Here is a 23,917-nt window from a genome sequence, read left to right on the forward strand (position 1 = left end):
GGTGTCTGTTGTGGAGAGGGGAAGGGAAGGTGATTGTAAACTGGTTTGATTCTTCCTTAGGGGGTGGAGAAAGTTGGCATATAAAAACCAACTTTTCTTCCTCTTCTTCATACTACTTGCCCTCTTCTGGCTATGTTCCAGCTTGTCTATATCCTCCTTAAATTGTGGTGCCCAAAACTGAACACAATACCCTAAGTTAGATCTAACCAGAGCAGAGTAAAGCATTACCATCACTTCGAGTGATCTGGGCAATATACTTTGATACAGCCCAGAAACACATTTGCCTTTTTAGCTACCGCATCACACTACTGATTCATATTCAGTGTATGGACTACTAAGACTCCTAGAGCCTTTTCGCATGTACTACTGTCAAGATAAGTCTCCCCCATCCTATAATTATGCATTTGATTTTACCACCTAAATGCAGAACTTTACATTTATCTCCATTGAAGTTCATTTTATTTGTTTTAGCCCCGTTTTCCAGCCTGTCATGATCATCCTGTATCCCGACTCTGTCTTCTATTGTATTTGATACCCCACCCAATTTAGTATCATTTCAAATTTAATAATCATTCCCTCTATTTCTTCATCCAAATCATTTCTAAAGAAGTTGAACAACACAGGGCCCAGGAAATATCCCTGAGGCACTCCACTTGTCACTCCTCTCCAAGAGGATGAGGAACCATCAACAAGCACTCTTTGGGTGCGGTCTGTCAACCAGCTACAGATCCACCTAATAACATCGAAACCACATTTCACCAATTTGTCGACAAAAATATTATGTGAAACCTTATCAAAAGCTTTACTGAAATCAAGATAAACTATGTCTTCAGCATTCCTCTGATCCAGCAAGGTAGCAACTTTCTCAAAAAAAGAGATAAGGTTAGTCTGACATGACTTGTTCTTGAAAACCCGTGCTGGCTCTTAGTAATCACAGCCATCCTTTCTAAATGCTTTCTAAATCAAACTGTTTGATGATTTGTTTTAAAACCTTTTCAGGTATAGACGTCAAGCTGAGGGATCAGTAATTACCCAGATCCTCTTTTTTCCCCTTCTTGAAGATGGGGACAACATTTGCCTGCCTCCAATCTTCTGGCACCTCACCTGTTTTCCAAGAATTCTCAAAAATAATGGACAGAGGCTCAGAAATTACATCAGCAAGTTTCTTTAGTACCCTTGGAAGCAAATTCATCTGGCCCTGAGGACTTAGTTTCATTTAAAGAAACTACGTGTTTACCCCTATGCCAATCCTAGGAGGCAACTCCCTTCCCTCATTGTTCATTCTTGAAATGAAATTAAGACTACTTCAAAATGAAAAGAGCAGCAGCACTTGAGAGTCCTGAATCAGAACTGCAACACCCTCTTGTCTTTCATGTTGCACAGTTGCCTGCCAAATATGCATTGCAGCTGAACTTGAAATTAATGTCTGGTTCTGGTGACAAATCTGAGCAATTTCCCCATGCCAGCTATAAAGAACAATCAGTTGGTCACAAGGGATTTTGGGCAAGATGAAGGCTACATCTCCTCAGTAAAAAGTTGGCAGCTCAGCCACCTCTCTTGTTCCCCTGAGGTAAAGAGTTCATTAGAAAGCAGAACATGGCTCCGGAAGGGGTTTCATCAAGAAAGCATACCCTGTTCGAAAGTTTTTTCCAAAACCCATGTATTCTATTACTTTTTTCATAAATTTCCAATTAACATTATCAAATGCTTTTTCTGCGTCTAAAAAAATCATTGCAATAGGTTCAGTAGTAGATTCTGCATATTCCAAAATATCTAACACTATTCTAACATTTTGATTAATTTGTCTTCCTGGAAGAAAGCCAGCCTGATCTTCATGTATAACCTGATTCAATACAGTTTTAAGTCTGTTTGCTAAAATAGCTACAAATAATTTATAATCATTGTTTAGTAAGGAAATTGGTCTATAATTTTTAACATCCAGTAAATCGGAGTTTGGTTTTGGGATTAACACTATATTTGCTTGTTTCCAGGTTTGTGGCATGGACCCCGTCTGCAAACATTGATTCATCACTTTTAACAAATGTGGAGCTAATTGTTCTATAAAAGTTTTATAATAAATTGCTGTAAAGCCATCTTCTTTTGGTGATTGATTTTGTTTACTTTTTCCGATAGCTATTCTTAATTCCTCCATAGTTATAGCAGAATCCAATAAATCTTTATGTTCCTGCAATATCCGATCCCAGTTAAATTTATTTAAATAACTATCTATTTCCCTCTCTAGTTCTACATTTTGTTTATATAAATTCGAATAATAATCTCTAAATATGTCCATAATTTTTTGTTTATCAGTTATTATTTTCCCATCCCTCTTGATTTTTAATATTGGTAATTTCTTCTCCTTAGATTTAATTTGCCATGCTAGTAATTTACCCGATTTATTAGCATGTTCAAAAAATTTCTGTCTGTTATACATAATTTTTTTCTATTTCCAAAATTAATAAAAATTCATATTGACATTGTAGTTTTTTTAGACTTTCCAACTGTTCTTTTTTTTAATAATTTATCTTGCAATTTTCTAAGCTGCCTCTCTCCTTGTTTAATTTCCTCTAAAATCTTTTTCTTTCGCCTCTCCTTTTCTTTGAACCATCTTGAATTTTGCTGTATCAAAAGTCCTCTAATTACTGACTTACTAGCATCCCATACTATTTCATCTGATACCCCATTCTCTACATTTTCTGGAAAAAAAAGTTCTTTATGTCTACTTTTAACTTATCCACTATTTTTTTATTTTTCAGTAAATATTCATTTATACCCCATGGTTTATTTCTTCTATCTTCAAGATGAATTCTAATCAAAAGCGCATTATGATCTGACAATACTTTAGGCAATATTTCCGGCGTTTCCGATCGTCCTGTAATACTTTTAGAAATCCAGAACATATCTATTCTTGAATGAGAAGAATGTCTAGGTGAATAAAAAGTATATCCCTTTTTTTTACCATTTAACAATCTCCATATATCAAACATTTCCCACTGTTCTATAAGATTATTAAAAATATCTGGTAGCTTACCCTCACATTTACCCTTTTTCTTCTTTGAGGATCTATCCAACCTAGGCTCCATAACCCCATTAAAGTCTCCCATCCATATCATCTTATCATTTGCATATTCCGCTAGTATCAATGCTATATTCTCATAAAATATTTTTTGATTAGTATTTGGAGCATAGATACCAACTAACAAAATTTTTTGAAACCCAGAGACAATTTCCACCAAGAGAATCCTCCCTTCTTTATCCGAATATACCTTCTTGGGTTCTAATATTAGGGGAACATACATAGCTATACCATTTGTTTTTTACTTCTCATTACATGATGTAAATAGTTTACCCAATTTAGCCTGTTCCAGTCTTACAATATCTTTTGGTAAAATATGAGTTTCTTGTAAACAAAAAATATTAGCTTTAAACTTTTGTAAATGGTAAAACATTTTTTTCCTTTTGTTGGGAGAGTTTAAACCATTAACATTCCATGATATTATTCGAAGCATTTCGATATTCAGTCAAATCCCATTCTTTATTATTATTCTAAAATCAATCCCCTTCCTTCCCTCCCCCCCCTTCCAGTATTTTCCCTATAGCTTAGTTCAGCCAACATCTTCCTCCTCCGATGATGACTTTTTAGCCCCCCCGCTTGCTTCTGTTGCCTTCTCTTCTTCTGGAACCTCTTTTTCCACAAGTTCTTTCGGTGTTTGTTGTGGTGGTTTACGTAAGTCCCCTCCATATCTTCTCAGAAATTGATCCGCTTTTACAGTATCTGTGAGCTTGAATCTTTTGGCTTTATAGAAAAACGAGATTCACAACGGAAATTCCCATCTATGTTGGATTCCATTAAATCTGAGTCTTTCCACAATCTCTGCAAATTCTTTTCTTTTTCTCAGCAATCTTCCCGGGATCTCCTTCATCAATCTTATCGGTGTACCTTCTATAGTAAGTGGAGTTTGATAATGCTTGTTCAGAATTAGGTCCCGATGACTTCTGGAAAAAAATTGCACCAAACAGTCCCTTGGAACTTTGTTTTTCTTTCCATATGCAGAGTTGACTCTGTAGGCTGTTATAATCATTCCTTCAACAATCACTTCATCCTCCTGAAGAAAATCAGCCAACAGTCCTTTCAAATAATTTTTAAGATCTTTTCCCTCTGCTTTTTCTCTGAGACCGTGTATACGAATCCAACTCTCAAGTTGGTATTTTGAGTACAACCTTTTAAATAATAATACAATAAAAATGCCTGATCTTTGCCTATTGGCCCATGTGAGGCAACCTCTTTTCATTTCTGGAAGGGTTATCACATCTTGCCATGGAGCTACCATACCCTAATATGAAGGCTTTGCTTCTATAGCTTGGACAGTTCTAGCACAGTGAGATACTGTGCAATGGTATTTCTTACTCCAGTGCTCAAACAGAGTGTTTTCCTGCACTTGCCTCCTCTATCCAGTTCAGCTGCATATGATATTTACTATTTGGACAATGCAATGTTAGGCAGACTTTACATGGCTTAGGATTGCACTGCAAATATATTTAGGCAGAGTTCCTGATTCTTTACTTAGCTGTCTTAACTGGTGATTTCTCATTAAGGCATTGGAAGGAAGCATTTGCTAAATGAAACAGCTACTCAGCTTAGACTAGGGCAGTTAACGCATGGGTATTTTGAAATTGTTTGTTCCTCCTCTGTTGTGCCTTTCGATCGTGCGTTCAAAAAACTGAATGCATGGTCTGATAAAGTGCGATGCCAGGGAGAGAGAGAGGAGTGGGTTCCAGCAGTGGGTGGAGGTGGTGGCAGCATGGCTTTGAGCTCCTCCACCATGCCGTCCCACCGGTTGCGGTGAGGGGAGGGGAGGCAGGTGGAGGATGTGGCAACTGGCGGAAGGAGCTGCCGTTGCTCTGCCGTCCCCTGGGTCAGGATATAGGAAGCCGGCGCGGGTTAGAGGGGGAGAGTGAGGTGTGGGGTCCAGGAGCCGGAAAGGTGCCACTGCTGCTGTAATCGGGCCAGCCAGTGGCTTCTTCCAGGGGGGAAATTACTTTTTGGAGTGGCGAGCTAGAGGGGAATTGACTCAGATGCAAAACGCTCCAGCAAGCTCTCGCGTTTGTAGCAAGGCTTGATTTAAAGTCACAATAAATCAAGAAATTAAAAATTTGGGGAAGTTCCGTAATTGGGTTGGTTCAACACGCAGGCCTGAGACGGCCATGTGTGTTGACAGAGGAGATTCGTGACATGCCCGGGAGGTTCCCCAGACAAAATGGCCATGCGTTTTCGGCCTAAGAGATACTAGACTATTTTCAAGCTTTCATATATTAGAAGCTTTAAGATATGATGATAGGATAGAAGAAGTATCTTCAAGCCTTAACGATCCTCAAAGTTTCCCTAAAAACTACTTGGTGGACTTTAGCATATGGCAATCCTCACCCACCCACTCAAACATATTTGTGATGCTAATTACAGGCTTCCTTAAAAAAAGGATTTTAAAAGCATTTTAAAAGAATGCTCTCCTCAAAGTGTTCTTGCAATGGGGTAGCACTGTGTGTGCCATCAAGTCACAGCTCACTTATGGCGCCCCTGTAGGGTTTTCAAGGCAAGAGACGTTCAGAGGTGGTTTGCCACTGATTGCCTCCATGTGCGCTGAGAGAGTTCTGAGAGAACTGTCACTAGCCCAAGGTCACCCAGCAGGCTTCAAACGACAGAGTGGAGAATCAAACCCGGTTCTCCAGATTAAAGTCTGCAGCTTTTAACCACTACACCATGCTGGGTAACAGTAGATACCGGTAAAGTGTGTGTTGATACAGAGGGACCCAGCTCAATTAAGAAGACCACAGGAACGTCTGTTATATTTCTGGGGAATTTCAAGACACACCTATTCAAATTTTAACTATAGTTCAATGTGTCATTCACATTTAGACTATTACCAGCAGTCAACTGCATATTTCTGTAGATTCTGTTTTTGCAGAAATTGAATAGCAATGGGAAGAGGGAGAACAGCTGGGCAAGGGAGCCTGGCCATTCTATTTCATTGCGTTCCTGTAGCATTCATAATGAGACCGTTTTGACCTACCCAACACATCAAAGAAGAGAAGAAAACTCTACCATCAAACATCAGACCATTTCAGGATGTTGCTCTATTTGTTTTAAGTCTAGACCTTCTGGAGGTGTGAAAATCTCAGCTGCAATAATGCACTCGGCTAGGTACGCTTAAATCTAATTTATATTCATTGTATATGAGTGCATATAACTATGCATGATTATAGAAACTAGAGTTTCTGGTCCTGATGATGGAGAAATGCCTCAGTGGTGCATTTGAAAAGACAATTCATCAGAAGCTACATTTTAACAATGTATATGGACCCATCTGCAAAATGGCAGGGATCATAAAAGCATGCCACTCATTTATACAATATCCCAGCAATTAAATCTACATGCTCTTCATCAACCTGACACCTTGCTTTGACTTCATCATGACCCCAATAGTTTATACCCAATCCTGTTTGAAAATCCTTTTATCAGGTCAGAACTCAAAGTGCTGCTGGCGACATGCACGCCTACAGAGTCATGTTGCTGTGTAGTAAAATGAAGTTGTTTCCCTGCTGAACAGCTCCTCAGAGTCACTAAAAGATACCAGTAAATTTGATTTCTTTATGGCTTTCCAGGCAAAACAACAATATTCATGCCTATAAAGCATCCAAGAGCGCCACTATTCAAACTGGTTAAAGAAGTGCATGCATGACACATCTATAATGAAAGTTTCCTGCTGGCCAGTGCCTGTATAGAGGCTTGAACCACTCCCACACCATATAAATGTGTAAATCATACTGTCTCATACAGTCTCTCCTTCATATAAGATATAATTATGCATTTAAGTCACAGTTGGTGTGTGTGCATGCAATTTAAGTTGCATGGCAAAGGAAAATATCAGATTTCTATATCTTTCAACCAGTCATCTCTATGCAATTTACAAGACAGGATGGCTTTAGCTTAAGAGCACTCAAGGCAATACCAATATTCTTATTTCGATATCAAGAGTAAGAAGGACAGGGAAAATGGTACAAAGGACAGAGTGAAACATGAGGGAGATGCACTATCCCGAATCACCTTGATTTTGAACAGACCCTAGCAGTAAGGTATCAAGCTTATTAAACCTTGAGGCATTTGTATAGAACAGGATGAGGTCAGGTGAATTTCATTAGCTGCTAGAGAAATGGAGGAATATATGAAAGGAGAACTAATCTGGGAATGTGCCAACTGATTATCTTGCCAACTATTGTGATGACTGAAGCAAGGGAGATCACAATTTACGCTCCATACCCAAAGATACAAAAGTATTACAGCCCTGTCTATTGGCTTTAACTTTTCAAGGTAGTTTATACAGTGATGGAGGAATGGCTCAAATGGCCAGCTAGAGCTAATAAATAGTGATGTATTAAAAAAAATATGTCATTTTTAAATAGGAGTCCAAGTCCCTAAAAAGCTGCTATCAGGTCCATAAAGTAAAGGTACAAAGTATTCCTCTCACTGTTACAAGCCTGTATATCTGACAGTGCTCCAGAATACAATCAGTAACTCAAATCCAGCCTAATCACAGAGAATACTGGGAAAATATGCAGACCCCAAGTGTTACGAAGTAAACCAGCACTCAAAACAGCATTGCCCATTTGGCAATTTCTTACCTGCTCTCCTTCACTGCAGGTCATCCCTCCTTGAATCATGTTGTATGAGCACCATGGGTGGCTGCACACATAATTATTAATGTTTAATTTAGTGGCGAGGAATAGGGCACCCTTTTTCTTCAGTCATGATCAATTGACCTTACAGCTAAAAGTGGTTTAACGATCTTAAAGCTCCAACATACTGGTTTTTATGAGGTGTACCTTATTTTGTTATGAATCCTAAGAACTGAAAATAAATACATGCATACATAACAATGGGGAAGTGGTTGTCCTAAAATAACTGGGGAAAGTTTGGTACTTTTCTAGTTGTTAGCTTACAAGCACATTCATGGGAGTGCATGAGCCAGAAACACTTTTTTGGAGGAAGGGGAGAAGCAGCAGAAAATTGACTTCTTGTCACTGACCTGTGGGGGCTGAGTAAATACTAAGAACAGGGAGAAACTAAGGAGAAATGAAAATGTAAAGAACATTTGGAAGGTCTAAGCCCTGCACTGACTTGGGATGGTGTGAATATGTGTGCCTAATGGGGCTTCCCCAGCTCTTGTTTTTGCAAGACCCTAACAGTTCCAGGTTGACCCCAGGAAAGCCCCTTTGTCATGAAGCAGGTGCAGGGTGTGTGCATGAAGGAGACGGAGAAAGCATCACTTCCATTGTGTCCCTGTCAAATCCTTACTGGCTGTTTACTTAGTGCACCTCTTCCTTCTGCTGAGGGGTTTTTGTGTCTAAGGATGATATATAGCAGGGCCTCACAATGACATAAGCACCATATGCCTCAATTCTCTCTGCTCTGTGCTATTTCACTTCATGAGAGGGCTCTGTGGAGCAAAACAGAAGTGGGCCCCTGGTGTTCTCCTTGAACAAGACCCCTCCCCCCCCCCGAGAAGGCTTCACCTGGTCTGTCCTCAGATGAGGCTGCACTTATGCTGCTGTTTGCTTACTTTGGCACAATGAATGAAGACCAGGACGAAATTCTTTGAAACTGTAAGAAGCTACTATAGAGTTAGGTATCCTGAACCGACATAGTTCTTTCCCACTTGAACAATTCCTTCTGCAAAGACCTTACAATTCCAAATCACAAGGGGGCTAGCATTGAGCTTGAGCATAGGGTTGCCAGGTCCCTCTTTGCCACTGGTAGGAGGTTTTTGGGGAGGGCGGGGTTTGGGGAGGGACTTCAATGCCATAGAGTCCAATTGCCAAAGTGGCCATTTTGAGTGAGGAACTGATCTCTGTCGGCTGGAGATCAGTTGTAATAGCTAGTCTCCAGCTAGTACCTGGAGGTTGGTAACCTTATTGAGCACCAGGTGGCTATTCTTGTTTTTAAAATGGATAATTTGGAGCAAATGCATGGTGTCCTGCAAGAAAACAATATAATTGAATCAAGCAAGCAAGCACATGACCTCAAACAAGCCGTCTATAGAAAGGCATTGACACATTTCATTCAAAGAGCTCAAAGTTCTTGTAAGATATGATGAGGCTTAGCAATATTTGTTGGAAAATCTGCCCTTCCTAACGTGTCACTTGCCTACAAATTAAGAGGGGGGGACTGACCACAGAGAGTCAGATAGATAGACAGGACTCGGGAGGTATCTGTAGTTACACCTCACCCTCATTTCCTGTCCCCTTTGATGTTTAGAGTATGTATTGTCAGGGAAACTCCCCCCCCCTCTCTTTCCCTTTGCCCATCATCCAAGCAAGATTAGAGCCGGGCGCTCCGCGCGTCCAGGCCTTCCCACCCCAAAGATGGAGTGGAAGGCAGATACCCTTTTATACCTAGAGAATTAGCAAGGTAGATCAGGATAGGGGACCCTTGTTTGTCCTTTCCTATCCAATGTGTATTTCAACAATAAATGTACTTTAGTTTGATTAGAGCAAACGACTGATGCTCCTTTTATTTTCACACACGCACGCACGTGTAGCTTCTGCTGCTGCTAAGTTTAAGGCACTCTGCTAAATACCGGAATATCCCCACGATAGATATTCCAACAATATTAACTTGCTCAAAGCTATTAAGGTGAGCTTCAGTGATGGGTGAAGCCTCTTTTATTCAAACTATTTTGGGGTTGCTAATTTTGAACTACCTCCATGAACAATTAAATAAAAGGGACTGTTTTTCTTCGAATATTCTAAAGTAGCTCATGAACAGTCTTGCAAATGTATACACAGGCGTGCAGTGCCACTCAGGCATTATAGAGAAGGGCAGGCAGGGAGCAGCACATTTACCATCCTTTCTGATAATGCATCAGGAAGGAAGGAAGGAAAGGCAGTTTCTCATAAAGACAAAGTAAGACTTTAAAGCAATAAAGTTCTGTGCCAACAGTAACTACTAGTCTCGGCCTGCCTGGTCTGATTAATGTTAACTCTGCAGGCGCAAAAAGTCAGTGTGATGCAGTGGTTATAGTGGTGAACTAAGGCTAAGATAGTTAAAATCCCTTCTTGCCATGAAACTCGCTTGGAGACCTTGGGCTAGTAATTTTTTTCGCAGTCTAACCTATCTCACAAACTTAATGTGAGGATAAAATGGAGGAAGGAAGAGCCATGTGTGCCACATTGAGTTCCTCAGAGGAATATCACTGCTGCCCACCAGTTACCAGGCTCAATGTAAAGTGTTGACTATTACATACAAAGCCCTTCATGGCCTTGGGCCTTGAGCACTGCACAACCAGTACTCCGTCAGCTGCACTGGCTCCAGATTGAGTACCAAATCAGGTTCAAGGTGTTGGTACTGACTAAATGGTCTGGGACCAGCATATCTTCGGGCGTGCCTCTCCCATTACATCCCCCCAAAGAGTGTTACGCTCAGCTGGAAACAACCTCCTGGTGATCCCTGGCCCAAAAAGTGTCCGGCTGCCCTCAACCAGGAGCAGGGATTTTTTGGCCCTGCCCCCAGCCTGATGGAATTTTATGTCTAGTGAGACCAGGCCCTGTGTAGGGTTGCCAACCTACAGGTAGTAGCTGGAGAGCTCCTGCTAATACAACTGATCTCCAGCTGATAGAGATCAGTTCACCAGGAGAAAATGGTTGCTTTGGCAATTGGACTCTATGGCACTGAGGTCCCTCTTCTTCCTCCTCAGACTCTGCCCCAAAAGACTCCCGTCGCTGGCAAAGAGAGACTTAACAACCCTAGCCCTACGGGACCGGGCTCAGTTCTGCAAGGCCTGTAAGATGGAGATGTTCTGCCAGGCCTATGGTTGAGGACAGTGACGGGTTACATCTCCTGGTCTCCCTTCCCTCTCCACTGCATTTTTCTTTCCTTTCCCCATTTTTTCTTTTCCCTTACTCTTCTTCCCCCTTATTCTTCTCTTATTTTGTGCTGTGGTGTGTCCACGTTTTTGTACTCCCTGGGACTAACCTTCGCTCATGTTAGTGTTGATTCCCACCTTCAGATTAATTGAACTGTATATATATATGTTTTATGTTTTTATTGTATTGATAAATTGTAAATTTTATGCTGTTATTAGTCACCCTGAGCCCGGCTTGTGCTGGGAAAGGGGGGGGGGAACCGAATAAATTTCTCCCCCTATGCTCCACCATGACAGCTTCACTCATTCAAGCAAGGCCTTCTGTAGGTGCCAACCTGCAAATGGGCAAAGTCAACAACTGACAGTACATGTCCCTTCTTTGTTGTGGCCCCCATCTTACAGAATGGTCTGCCTGAGGAGGTCAGGAATTCTCCCACTCTCCTGGCTTTCTGCAAACGATACAAAATGGAATTATTCCAGAGGGCTTTTCTACACAGGCAGAAGGATAGTACCATTACAAGAGGCTTCACAAAGTTTCTTGGATAAATTAATGGGAACTGTGGTCTGCATTACTTTGTATAGTTTGCTATGGGATGGCTCTAGGGTCGCCAACTGCCAGGTAGTAGCAGGAGATCTTCTGCTAATTCAACTGATCTCCAGCCGATAGAGATCAGATCACCTGGAGAAAAATGGCCGCTTTGCCAATTGAACTCTATGGAATTGAAGTCCCTCCCCTCCCCAAACCCCGTCCTCTTCAGGCTCTGCCCCCAAAATCTCCTATTGGTTGAGAAGAGGGACCTGGCAACCCTACTTGGATCTCAATGTGTAATTTTGTAGCATTTAATATGTCATGTTAACTTTTATGGTTTGGTTCAGTTCTATTTCTTAGACTACTGGTTGGTTCTACAACTTAAATCCTACAACATTGTTTATTGAATGTCCCATCTTGTTGACTGTATTTGAATCACTCTGTGTAATCCGCCTTGAGATCCAGTGGGAAAAGCGGACCATAAATAAATAAAGAAATGTAGGATGTCACATTAAGATATATCTCATTATTAATTAAGGAATGACACTTTCAGTGTAAGGGTTACCTCATATTCAAAATAAGTTTCATGAAAAACGAAATTTAGGAGCCTGTTACTTGTAAACTTCATCCACATCATTAGTGATCTTCATAACTGAACATGATTTTAAGCCTGCCTGTCCCATACCTAAACCAAATGCTTATGATACTATGGCAAACAGATTGTAGTAAAATGGAAACATATTTGATCACAAGGTGTGGCTGAAACCTGTGTAGGTTTTACACAACCATGAAGCAACAAGGCCAATTGGACAGGACAGTTAGCAAAAAAAGTAGAGTCAGCAGTAAGCAGGAGGTCACAAGCTGGTAAAAACACAAAATAGATTGCACTATATTCTGTCTCCCTACGAAGAGGCCAAAGGTCACCTCGGTTAATAGCCTGTCCTGTCGATTCCTTTTATTACAAGAGCAATCTGTCAGCAAGCACAGTAAATAACACCCTTTCTTTCAGACACAGTTTCCCTGTGTGAACAAGTCCATTGTCTACACACTCTGGAACTTAGTATCTACATCTGTGATCTCAGTGCTTTAAAAAATGTAGTTTTAATAAATAAATCTTCTGAACTATAAACAATGGAAGTATAAAAACTTCAACAGGTTTTAAACTTTTCCCAGCATGAGGTGTGTTTATTTAAATGTCCCTGCAGTTCTAACTGACTTTAATTTTGAAGGAGAATCAGAAAGTGAAGGTTTCTCTTCTTTTGCTGACAAATCAGTGATACTTTTGGACTAAGTGGGAGGGGATTGTTTTGTTGATAAGGCAGGTTTAAAAAAGTTTAAGTGTATTTGAAAATAAAGATTGTGTAAAATGATAGTGTATATATATATATATATATATATATATATATATATATATATATATATATATATATATATATATATATCCCTGAAGTGCACTCAAAAGGAAGTTTTAAAATGAGGTTGCAACAAGATTTAAAATAGTGACTTGGCTCCTATAAATAGGAGTTAGGCTCCAAATATGAGTTATGCCTCTGAAATTCCCAAACTCCAAGTTGAGGCTACTGCATCCACAACCCTATGTATAGGAATTCTTGCAGCCGGACATAGGGGTGTTTTCTTTTTAGCTGTATGATCACGCTGTGGCCAGCACAGCATGGCTACCTATAGTTATTGCCATATATCTAAGAATATATGGGTTTATTCATACAATCATTATTTTTCCACTATGAAACCATCCTTTTCAATTACCTCATGGTGGATATTTTTGTATATGGATGTGTATCAAGAATACAGACAATTCACAATATGAAAACGTGGATGTTAGCCATGCAGTGGCTAAATGTGGGTATTTCTGGATAAACATCCATATGGAGCTTTAGCAGAAAACTGCCCTTGAATTTGGTCATGTGAACCTATTCACAATAGGACAATTGGCAGTATATGCTTTAAGTTTACCGCCCAATCCTAAACTGTTACACTGTTCTAAATGCATTAAACAACAGCAGAATTAGAAAGATGTAACTCTCTTTAAGATTGCACTATTAATCTCGCAGAGCCTGAGGAGGGTGGGATTTGGGAAGGGGAGGGACTTCAATGCCATAGAGTCCAATTGCAAAAGCAGCTATTTTCTCCAGGAGAACTGATCTCGGTCAGCTGGAGATCAGCTGTAATAGCAGGAGATCTCCAGCTACTACCTTGAGGTTGGCAACCCTATAAAAGGCAGACAAATCCTACTTCGCCACATCACAGAAATCATGGAATGGAATTGGTCTCCTGTATTGGAAGACCAGGGAACAACACTGACCAGCGGTTCAGTGCCAAACCATTGTGCTCGAAGAGGCCCTTTGCTCAAAGAATACCACAGAGTGTCAGAAACTATTGTCAGCAAGTCCCCCAGTGCCCGGGCTACAGCCATAACTGGGATTCCAGGGTTTTAATGTTGCTGGTTATTTTTTATTTTCCAGCTAAGAAGAAAATGTCTCTCTGCCCAGAATGATTATGTGAAAGAGCCAGAGTCCTCCCCGCACCACCTTGTTGGTCAAGAATATGAATATGATAGCATTCCAAGCTTATCAGAAACTAAGTAGAGACAAAACGAGTAAGGCAATGGGAAAGTTATTTAACACTGAAGAATCTTTCCTTAACTATAAACTTGAACTGCTGATTCGAACCAAGAAAAGGCGCATCTGTTTTGCTTGGATTCCCAGGATGTAAAAAAAAGGCAGCTGGACTATATTACTTTTACACCAAACTGGGGCTAGTCTGCTAGGGAGCTTTCTGTGCACATGTCACAACTGTTAACACTACGAGTGGGAACACGGGAATATGTGAGAACCCCGTGCCACCATAACTCTTGCCTCTGTATGTTAACCGCATGCAGCAAACTTGTACCCTGTCTCCACTGCAAGTAAGCAGAGAAACACTACACAATGCCAGGCAACAGTGGTCTCACTTAATTATTACTGACATTTATATCCAACCTTTCTTTCATCACAGAACTCTCCACTTAAATACACCTTGATTGACCAGCAGAGTCCTATTCTGCTGGCAAGCATACCAGGGAGAGACATCTTGTAGGCAGACTTTTCCTTTTCCATGTTTTTTTTACAGAAAGAAACTGCAGAGGCACAGTTTGTGATGGGGTATCTATATCCACAAGGGGTCCTGCAACAACTGCATTAAGACAGGGCAAAGCCTCGGGCACAAAGCACTACTTACGTTGACAGACTCCTTGCCGTTGTACTTCACTCGGATCCTGGGCTCTTGTATGACGTCCAGATTGGACCCTGTGATAGTCAGAGGCGTGTGGCCACTGAGAGGAAGCAGAGACATCGGGTTAATTGGGTTTGGCAAGGGGAGCTGGGCCAGTGCCCAGTGTCTGGGCTGCAAAAGTCAGCAAGATGTTTTCTACAGGCTGTACAGAAACTGGGTGACAGAGTGGATTAATACACCATCACCCTGACTCTGGCTAGAACAGTCTCACAAGTTAATTGGATTTTCTGGTCTCATCTGTCCCCCTAGTGGGCAGTCACCTCTCCCATGTAACATTTCCTAGGGTTGGCAGGATGAAAAAATAAAGATCCAGGGCTAAATAAATAAGGGCAATAAATTAGTCAGAATGCTTAATTATTTACACAGTGATGCTCCTAAGTAAGGGAAGCTGCACATAATATAGAGTGTGTAGGGAAGGGATTGCCAATTTGTTTGCCTGCCTTTGCAATTTCCAGTATAACTACTATATACAGGGCAGGGATTTATGCAGAAAATGAGATGTATATCTTGCTTGACTGGGGCCATATGGGAGAATGAAGAGGTGTATGATCCCAAAGCCAGACACACCAAGGATATTCAAAATATAGTTTGATTTTTTGGAGGGCTCTGATTTCAAGCATAACAGACAGTCTCCTGAAAATCAACATATGCATTTCGTCTATAACAGGGACTCTTTTGCAGAGGATAGATGGCTGGGGAAGCTGCTCATTCTACATTTGAAAAGGGCCCACAATCACTTTAAGGAGAAGTGTGAGAGTGTGTAGATCAAAACCCTTTGTTAGAGTATATGCCAAACTCACCACCTGAAAGTGTTCTTGTGTGTGTGTTAAGTGCCATCAAGTCGCTTCCTACTCATGGCGACCCTATGCATGGAAAAAGCCAACAGCCTTGCTGTGTTTTACCCCCCCCCCCCAACACTTAAATAGGCAGGCTGGATGACTGCTGACTCTGCCTAGCAAATTCCAAAGTTGGCCTCTCCATTGAAGCATCCTTAGTTTCTCAGGGCTGTATAGGGGTCTCCACAGTCTCCTCTAGCCCAGTTTGTGGATCTATACCTTGTCTATATGTTGAATAACAATTAGTGTTCAGTCAGTGTTATCTAGGCTTCTTCCAACAATGAAACCAAAAGAATGGCAACCTGCAAAGACCTAATTTCCCAAATCTTTTTTTTTTAATTTTTCTTGCTCCTGTGCTGGCAAGAAGAGTCATTCCACACTAGCCACACCAACTTTTCTCTGTCTTAGCTCTGTCTAGAAAGCCAGGGTGGTATTTGGCCTAGAGAAGCTCATTATGGTACAATTTGGATTCCCCAGCACAAAGATGCATTTATCTCGTATTTACTTAGAACATTTCTATCCAGCTTTCTATTCTCAGGAGTACTTGGGGTATCTTATAGTCATTTTTTAAGTAGAATTCACTCAGACCATGAGATACAAATATATAAAAATCAGTAATACATAACAATCACTAAAACTAACTAAAAACAGCAAACGTCTCTCAGCAAAACAGTTGAAAACAGTAGAAAAAACTGCAGCAACCAATTCATAGAATGCTAAAGATCTCAATGCAAAGAATAAAATCAGTTTTCAAGCACCCAGGCAATAAACATTTTTATAATTTCTGACAGAAGGCAAGAAGAAATTAGGCTGATCACATCTGGGGCAGGGGATGCCATACCCCAGGAGGGAGGCAGCTGAAAAGACAGTGTCACGGGGACCGTCAATCTTATATCTATTAATGTGAACTCCCACAACAGGGCATCTTCAGCAGTCAGGGCCACCAAGAGGGATGAACTAGGGCAACAAAACCTGGCACACATGGTCATCCCAGGGAACCAAGGAGCTGGGCAAGTAATGTGCTTTTTAAATATAATATTTGGTTCGGAGCTGGGTATAGGGTTGCCAACCCCCAGGTACTAGCTGGAGATCTCCTGCTATTACAACTGATCTCCAGCTGATAGAGATCAGTTCACCTGGAGAAAATGGCTGCTTTGGCAACTGGACTCTATAGCATTGAAGTCCCTCCCCTCTCCAAACCCCATCCTCCTCAGGGTCTGCCTCAAAAACCTCTTGCCAGTGGCGAAGAGGGACCTGGCAACCCTAGCTGGGTAGTATGTTGGAGGTCTCAAGCGGAATCTTTGTCTGGCTGCCTGTGTTGGCTCTCAATAGCCTTGCCAGCAAAGCTGAGGGGATAATTAAGACCCCCAAATCCAGGTTTATCTAAGAGAACAAAACCTGCAGACTTCTCCAAATCTTACTTCTGGAAATCAGTGTGAAGAACACAATGCCTCTAGGGATCACTAAAGCCAAGCCAGAATCTCCTCCTAGAGTTCACTTTGCAGAAAAATTTCAGTCTGTTTGTTTTCAGAGTGTAAAGCTACTGCACGAAAGTTTCTTCCTTTATGTGCAGTTCTATGAAAGGCAAAAGAGTTATGGCAGCAAAAAAGGTCCAAGTTTTTAGAAACTGGTCCATCAGCTCCTGTATTTCAGAGTGCTGGTGCAATGAATCTTGGGTAAACAGCATGTTTCCATCAGCATCAGCTTTTTTTATGCATTGGTTGTCACTGTTATTGTTTTATTCCTGACTCTCTGATGCTCTTAAGAAGAAGCCTTTAATGAGCAATTGTGCACTTCTCCAGCAGATGGGAGTGATCACAGAGCTCCATTTGCTCTCCCGGAATCTCGTCACAGATTGCCATGGTTGTAATTGCCTCAGTAATTACAACTGAGTTAATAACTCTGATTTTCCAACTCAGGAAACAGGGATGCTGTAACTGCAAGGCAATGATGAATTCATGGTTGTGGATGGGAGACATGATATTTCAGAGTGTTTGCCATGTACTGAAATGGAACTGAGATGTTTTCAAAGAGGCGCTGGAGCTTCTGCATCTTTTATACACAGGCCCAACAAATGCAGACTATACCTTGATCTTAAAGGCCTAATTCTTCAAGATGCCCAGATTATTTTGAACTCAGAAAACCTATGGGAATGTATGTGCCCGCTTGCTTGAAGGATCAGACCTTATCCATAAATCTTCAGTATTTACACAGGTGGAATAAATCTCCCAGGAGCCTAAGAAGCTGGGTGTTGACAATGGAGAGCAAAGCAATGGAAAGGTATTGAGGATAATAGCCCTTTCTCCCACACAGAGGATTTGGCTCTGTTCTGATTCACAGATCATGTTTTCTTTTGTCGGGGTGGGGATGGGGGTGGGGGGTGAGTAATCTTTTTTTTTTTAAATAGTGTTTTTAAAGTTAGTGTTGATTCTAGAGTCAACAGCAGGACTCCCAAGGCTTAGAGGACAAAGGAGGTGACAGCAAATAACAAATAGTTCAGGCTTTAATAACCTCTCAACAATTTTGTTGTTGTTTGGACAAAATGGCAGTTGGGCAAATAGTTTCCTGCCATGTTTTTGAAATATATTTATTTACACAATTTTCATGAGAAATTTCCCTTGGATTATTTTCTTCCCAGTTTACACAAAAGTGGCTTTTACATAAATAATGGATTAATTTTTTTAAAAAAGCAGTTAGTTAGCTCTTCCAATTGATTTCACAAGACAAAACATTTTAATTGGGTTTAAAAACATTGATGTGTTTTGAAAATGACTTTTCAATATGGTTAAAATCTACTTCAACTAGGCTCCCATGATTTTAGACCCTTGCTGAGGAGATCTGTGGGGGGAAATGTTACAAATTCCTTCAACATGTGCCTTTGAGTGCAAGCAGGTCCACTGACATTTTTTCTCCCTCACATGTAGTTTTGCTTGGCTTTTGTGATTTGAGCTTGGAGCAGGCAGTAGCCAGAGGCAGATCTGGATTGAAACTCCTAAGAGGGTTGAGGCTGACCATTTATCACCAAAGATGTAGGCTGTTAGTTAACAGTGCTGTAAAGTACTCCACTTTGAATCATGATTAAGTACAGTGCCCAGAATATTGGACTGACTTAGCTCTATTTCAAGCGAAGGTTCCAGTTATACACCTAAAGTAAGTTATACAATGTTGTCTTCTGATGAAATACACCCTGTCTCATTTTGCCACACAAATATCTCTGGTTTTCAACCATGCTTAAACCAAAGATGTTTGTAGGAAAAATTCTGAAAAATGGACGAGCCTGAATCTTACCAAAAAAGAAAAAAAAGGGGGGGGGGAGAGCTTTTGGAACTAGAAACTGCTAAAAGATTTATTGTGGTATATATCTCTTTGTGTGTGCGTGCTGTCAAGTCACAGCTGACTTATGGCAATCTCGGTAAGGTTTTCAAAGCAAGAGATGTTCCGAGGTGGTTTGCCATTGTTTATCTCCACATGGGCTGAGAGAGTTCTGAGAGAATTGTGACTAGCCCAAGGTTACCCACTAGGCTTCATGTGGAGGAGTGGAGAATCAAACCTAATTTTCCAGATTAGAGTCTGCCGCTCTGAACCACTACACCATGCTGGCTCTTATACTTGTATGTACTAGACCCAATTTCATTTAGTCCACATAAGTTTATGCCACAAGAAATCTGTTCAACTTTAAGGAGCACTCTTTGTTTTTTGCTGCAACAGGCTAACATGGTTGGCTCTCCGGAATTATGCTTCAGCTGGTGCCCACAGAGTTGAGGTAGGCTCCAAAATGAAACATGAGAAATTCCACTGCATTCTGCTTCTTGGCTTAGGAAATGAAATCCTGCCCCCTTCCCTCCCCCCCACACACTTGATAGGAGATTCCTTTAGTTTGGTGCTCCAGGCAGAAGAAGATGAAAGGTATACGCCTTATAAAATCATGTGGCTTGAACCAACTTTTCTAAAGCTCAAACCAGCTTGCATAACTTTAATCAGGTGAGAACAGATGAACCGTGTTTTGATCCCATTCATCGTTCCCACCTCTTCACTTATAAGAGTTACCTGGCTATGCTCCATTCAGGTTCAATGCGTTGAACTTTGGGGTCATCGATGTATTCAAACTGCAAGGTGCTTTCTAACTGTGCCCGATCCACACCAACTGAGACATGAACAGAGCCAAGGCCATGAGTAGAGGGGGCAGACACACACACAATTTCATTCATGGACCTCCTGGAAGAGAGAAGGGGGCAAAGGTGCCTTTAACAAGTACAAATGTGAAACACTTTTATGATGCATATAATGTTTACTCATTACTTGAGAGGCCACAGACTGAATAAAGTGGCTTATAATCTTCATCTTCAATGCAAGGAGAGAATTTCATACCCCTGAATTTTTCTTTGGGTCAGATGGTACATTTGAGCCAAAGATTACTTTCTCTTCCTCTCTTTCTTCCTCTCCACTTACAATTTATCTGCTGCTACAGTGGAAGCAGGCCTTGGTGACCAGTGGACAGGATGACCAGGAGAAGGGAAGATTCTTCCTATTTTCCCTTTCTCCTCACCACTCTGCCTCCTCTCTATCTTCTGTGGGTGGTAAAGCAGCTGCGCAGGCGAGATAGATTGAGCAGACAAATGGTAGGAATGGAAAGAGTTAAACATCTCCCTGACTGAAGCCACCCAATACTAGGGGTGTGCATATCAATATTCCGAATTAAAACAGCCCCGAAAAATACATTTTTAGTATTTTTCAGGCTTTTTTTTACCAGCAAAAAATAGTGGAAATAAATGGGAGCTGAAAAAGTAGACCCTGAATAATGCTGAATTTATTCGGCATTATTCGGGGCTGCTATGGCCCCACCACCATTTTTTCATCCCCCTCCCCCACCTCACTTACCTATTGGATAGGCTCGCTTCGAGCGAGCCTAGCCTTTCATTTCCTCGCCACCCCAACTGGATTCCATGTGGAATCTGGCTGGAGTGGCAACACAAAATTGAAACTGTGATTGTCAGTTCCTCCCTGATCTTGGAGCTTGGCTTGGGCAGGCGGGGACTGAAGATCATGCTGCCTCATGACTGGGAGGCAGCACAATCTTCAGTGTTTTTTATTAAAACAGGCAGCACAATCTATCCCCACCCTAGCCGAGCCCACTGTAGAGCTTGTCTGGGGCAGGAAGGGACTAAAGATCATGCTGTCTCCCAGCCAGGAGACAGTTTATCATGGCCACCTAAGCCAAGCTCCCCATGAAGCTTGGCTGGGGGGGGGGGGGAGAAGGGACTGAAGATTGGGCTGCCTCCCGGCTGGGAGACCTCAGTATCTTCCCAGCCCCAGCCATCCCACATGGAGCTTGGCTGGGGTGGGGATTGTAGATCCATGGGGGTGGGGGTGGGGTTCAGATCGGCACTGCTTGCAAGCAGCACTCATCTGAATGCACCAGCAGCACAGAAGTCAATGCTGGGCTCCGGGAAAAGCCAAATCCATTATATTTGGCTTTTCCAGTTTTTTGAAAATTTCTGGATTTATTAAACCCAAACCCGAAATATACCAGGAAAACAGCTGCACACCCCTACCTGATACTACTTTTTATTAAAACACACACACATATCTAGTTTGGCCCAGAGACATATACCTGACAGATAAACATACAATAATTAAATTACAGTCTTGAAGGTTTTAACCTTCTTAAATGCAGCTGTAATAAACATAATTAACCATAACTATTAATAGTAATGCTACTTGGACTGTGCGATGTTGACACACAAAACTGGATGGATACAGACCCCCCCAAATGGGCTTAAAGCTTCAAGCTTGTCTGCATTGGAAAAAGGGCAGTTTGTGTCTGTCTCTTAGCTCCTTATGTTAGGAGAATTTTATTACTGCCACTCCCAAAATAGCTGAATGTTAGTGCTACCTTTTTATGAGAAGGAGTTGAGATGGATGTGTAGGACTTCAATAAAGGCAGTTGTTATTTTATGCCTCATTATAATCTGACAACGTGGCTTGTTTTTCTCCGTACCATTCTGTGTCTTTCCCCCAAAAGTGCACAAAAAAAGGCCTTGCCCTGAGGAACTTACAATCTAATTTTAGATCACTGGTTCCCAACCGGGGGTCCATGGACCCCCAGGGGTCCGCGAGAACTAAATTAAGGTCCACGAAACAAAGTTATAAACCCATAATAAATTAATATTTTCAATTAAAAGTTCTCTATTATAAAAAAACATATTCAAATATTATTCTAAGTTTAATGTTTAATTAACAGTTATGATTAAAGTTTATTTTCAAATTCTCTGAATTTTTATTTTGAACCTTGGGGTCCCTGCACCGAACCAAAAAGTCCTAGTGGTCCCTGGTCAAAAAAAGGTTGGGAACCACTGTTTTAGATGGAGGCACAGGACAAAGGAATAAACCATAGAGAGTAAGAAGGAATGGGGAAGGCAAGGGTGTAAGAATGTGATGAGAGACCGCAATACCTGAGTGTAGCCTGGGACTTAGAAAGAGTCCAATTCCCTTTGAGCGGAATGATTCTCACAGCCTTTCCCTGCCTTGTCCTTCTACCTGCCTGTGGCCTCAAATGAATACAGGCATTTTACCATGCCAGAGACCAGACTTCAGAGAAGCCTGCTTAGCCCTTATGTGAGATCCAAAGCAACACATCACTACCAGCAAAGAGTTACTGCAAGCTCCCTGTGATCAGTTAATTAGCTTTCTGCGCTATTACCATGTCGTCATGGTGAATCTTCCTACTCCCCCGATCAGAGGCAGGAGAATAGAGAGAAGCTGTAATTATAGAGAATCTCATTAGAAACTGCTTCATCTAATCAGTCTCCCTGCACATCATAAGTAAATGCCAAGTTCATCACCTACAAACCATGTAGTTAAAAAAAAGAAGAAGAAAAGAAATGGACCATGTTATGACCTTGTATAGAAAGGCAGGGGTAAAACAGCAGACTGCTAGATTTGGGAAAAGGTTGATTTACTGGTTTATGGGGGGTATCATACGGTGAATTAGGAGCAGTGCCTAAACAGAAGTGTGTGTGTGTGTGTGTGTATACACACACATATATACACACACACCTTTATATATATATATGGATGCTGGATCTGTAAAAAGAAGTCATGTGAGGAAAGTTTAAAGGAATTAGGTGCTTTTAGTCTGGAGAAGAGAAGGCTAAGGAAAACATGACCTCACTTTTCAAATATCTGAAGAGATGTCACAAGGAAGAGAGAAAGGACTTGTTTCCTTCTACTTCAGTCAGCAAGACAAATGGGCTTACGTTACAGGAGGCTAGATTTCAGATGAACATTAAGTCTTACAGCCCATTCTTGAAGGCAGTTAGACAGTGGCTGGGAGCAGCGCCTCCTCAGAGGCTGCCTGGCCACTGAAAATAAAATAAAACACTTTTAAAAATGTTAAAAGGGAAAATGCCCCCATTGAAAAGAGTGAGGCTACGCCACCAAAAATGTGGCATAGCAACACCGCTGCTCAAGGGGACATTCCCAGGGTGAAAGGGGTTAGGAAGCTGACTAACTTCAGCTCCACCCCTTGGAATGCCCCCCACGCCAGTAGGGGCTCCCACTTCTGGGATTTCACTGCTGGCCTAGCAGAGCTGGCGATGGACTCCCACACGGCAGCGTGGCTTACTGGCACCAGAGTGAATGCCCCCTTGTGCCAGCTTAAGTACCCCTTATCCCAGGATAAGTGGGCATTTAAGTCGGCATGGGATTATGCCAGCTTCTAAGCCAATTAGGAGGCCCCTTCAGGATTGCAGCCTTAGTCTTAACAGTGAGAACAGATCACCAATGGAACAATTACAATTCGAGGTCTATAACATTATGCATGGTGTGGAGAGAGTAGACAGGGAGAACCTCTCTCATAATACTAGAACTCAGGGTCATCTACTGAAGATGAAGAGTGAAAGATTCAAGACAGACAACAGGAAGTATTTCTTCATACACCACATAGTTAAATTGTGGAACTCCCTGCCCCAGGATGTGGTGATGGCTGCCAACTTGGAAGGCTTTACGAGGGGAGTGGACATGTTCATGGATAGGACTAGTCAAAATGGATACTAGTCATGATGCACACCTATTCTCTTCAGTATCAGAGGAGCATGCCTATTATATTAGGTGCTGTGGAACACAGGCAGGATAATGCTGCTGCAGTCGTCTTGTTTGTGGACTTCCTAGAGGCACCTGGTTGGCCATTGTGCGAACAGACTGCTGGACTTGATGGACCTTGGTCTGATCCAGCATGGCTTTTCTTATGTTCTTACCTCAGCTGGGATGGGGATGCTCTCCCTTATTGGAGGGCTTCATGCTGAGGCTGGACAGATGTCTGTTGGGAATGCTCTAGCTCTGGATTT

The 23,917-nt window shown here is 41.6% G+C and overlaps 1 protein-coding gene across 1 annotated transcript in view; it reads right to left on the reverse strand.

The window, feature by feature from the left end:
• Positions 1 to 23,917, reverse strand: part of PLXNA2 (plexin A2) — a 451,224-nt gene that overhangs the window by 74,888 nt on the left and 352,419 nt on the right. Inside the window, exons 15-16 of the mRNA XM_056844100.1 lie at positions 19,620 to 19,787; positions 14,683 to 14,776 (exon numbers count right to left, since the gene is read on the reverse strand). Of these exons, the coding sequence (XP_056700078.1) occupies positions 14,683 to 14,776; positions 19,620 to 19,787 (262 nt within the window). The remainder of the gene's footprint in view (positions 1 to 14,682; positions 14,777 to 19,619; positions 19,788 to 23,917) is intronic.

The sequence above is a fragment of the Euleptes europaea genome, chromosome 2, assembly GCF_029931775.1.
Source record: "Euleptes europaea isolate rEulEur1 chromosome 2, rEulEur1.hap1, whole genome shotgun sequence".
Taxonomy (NCBI): Eukaryota; Metazoa; Chordata; class Lepidosauria; order Squamata; family Sphaerodactylidae; genus Euleptes; species Euleptes europaea.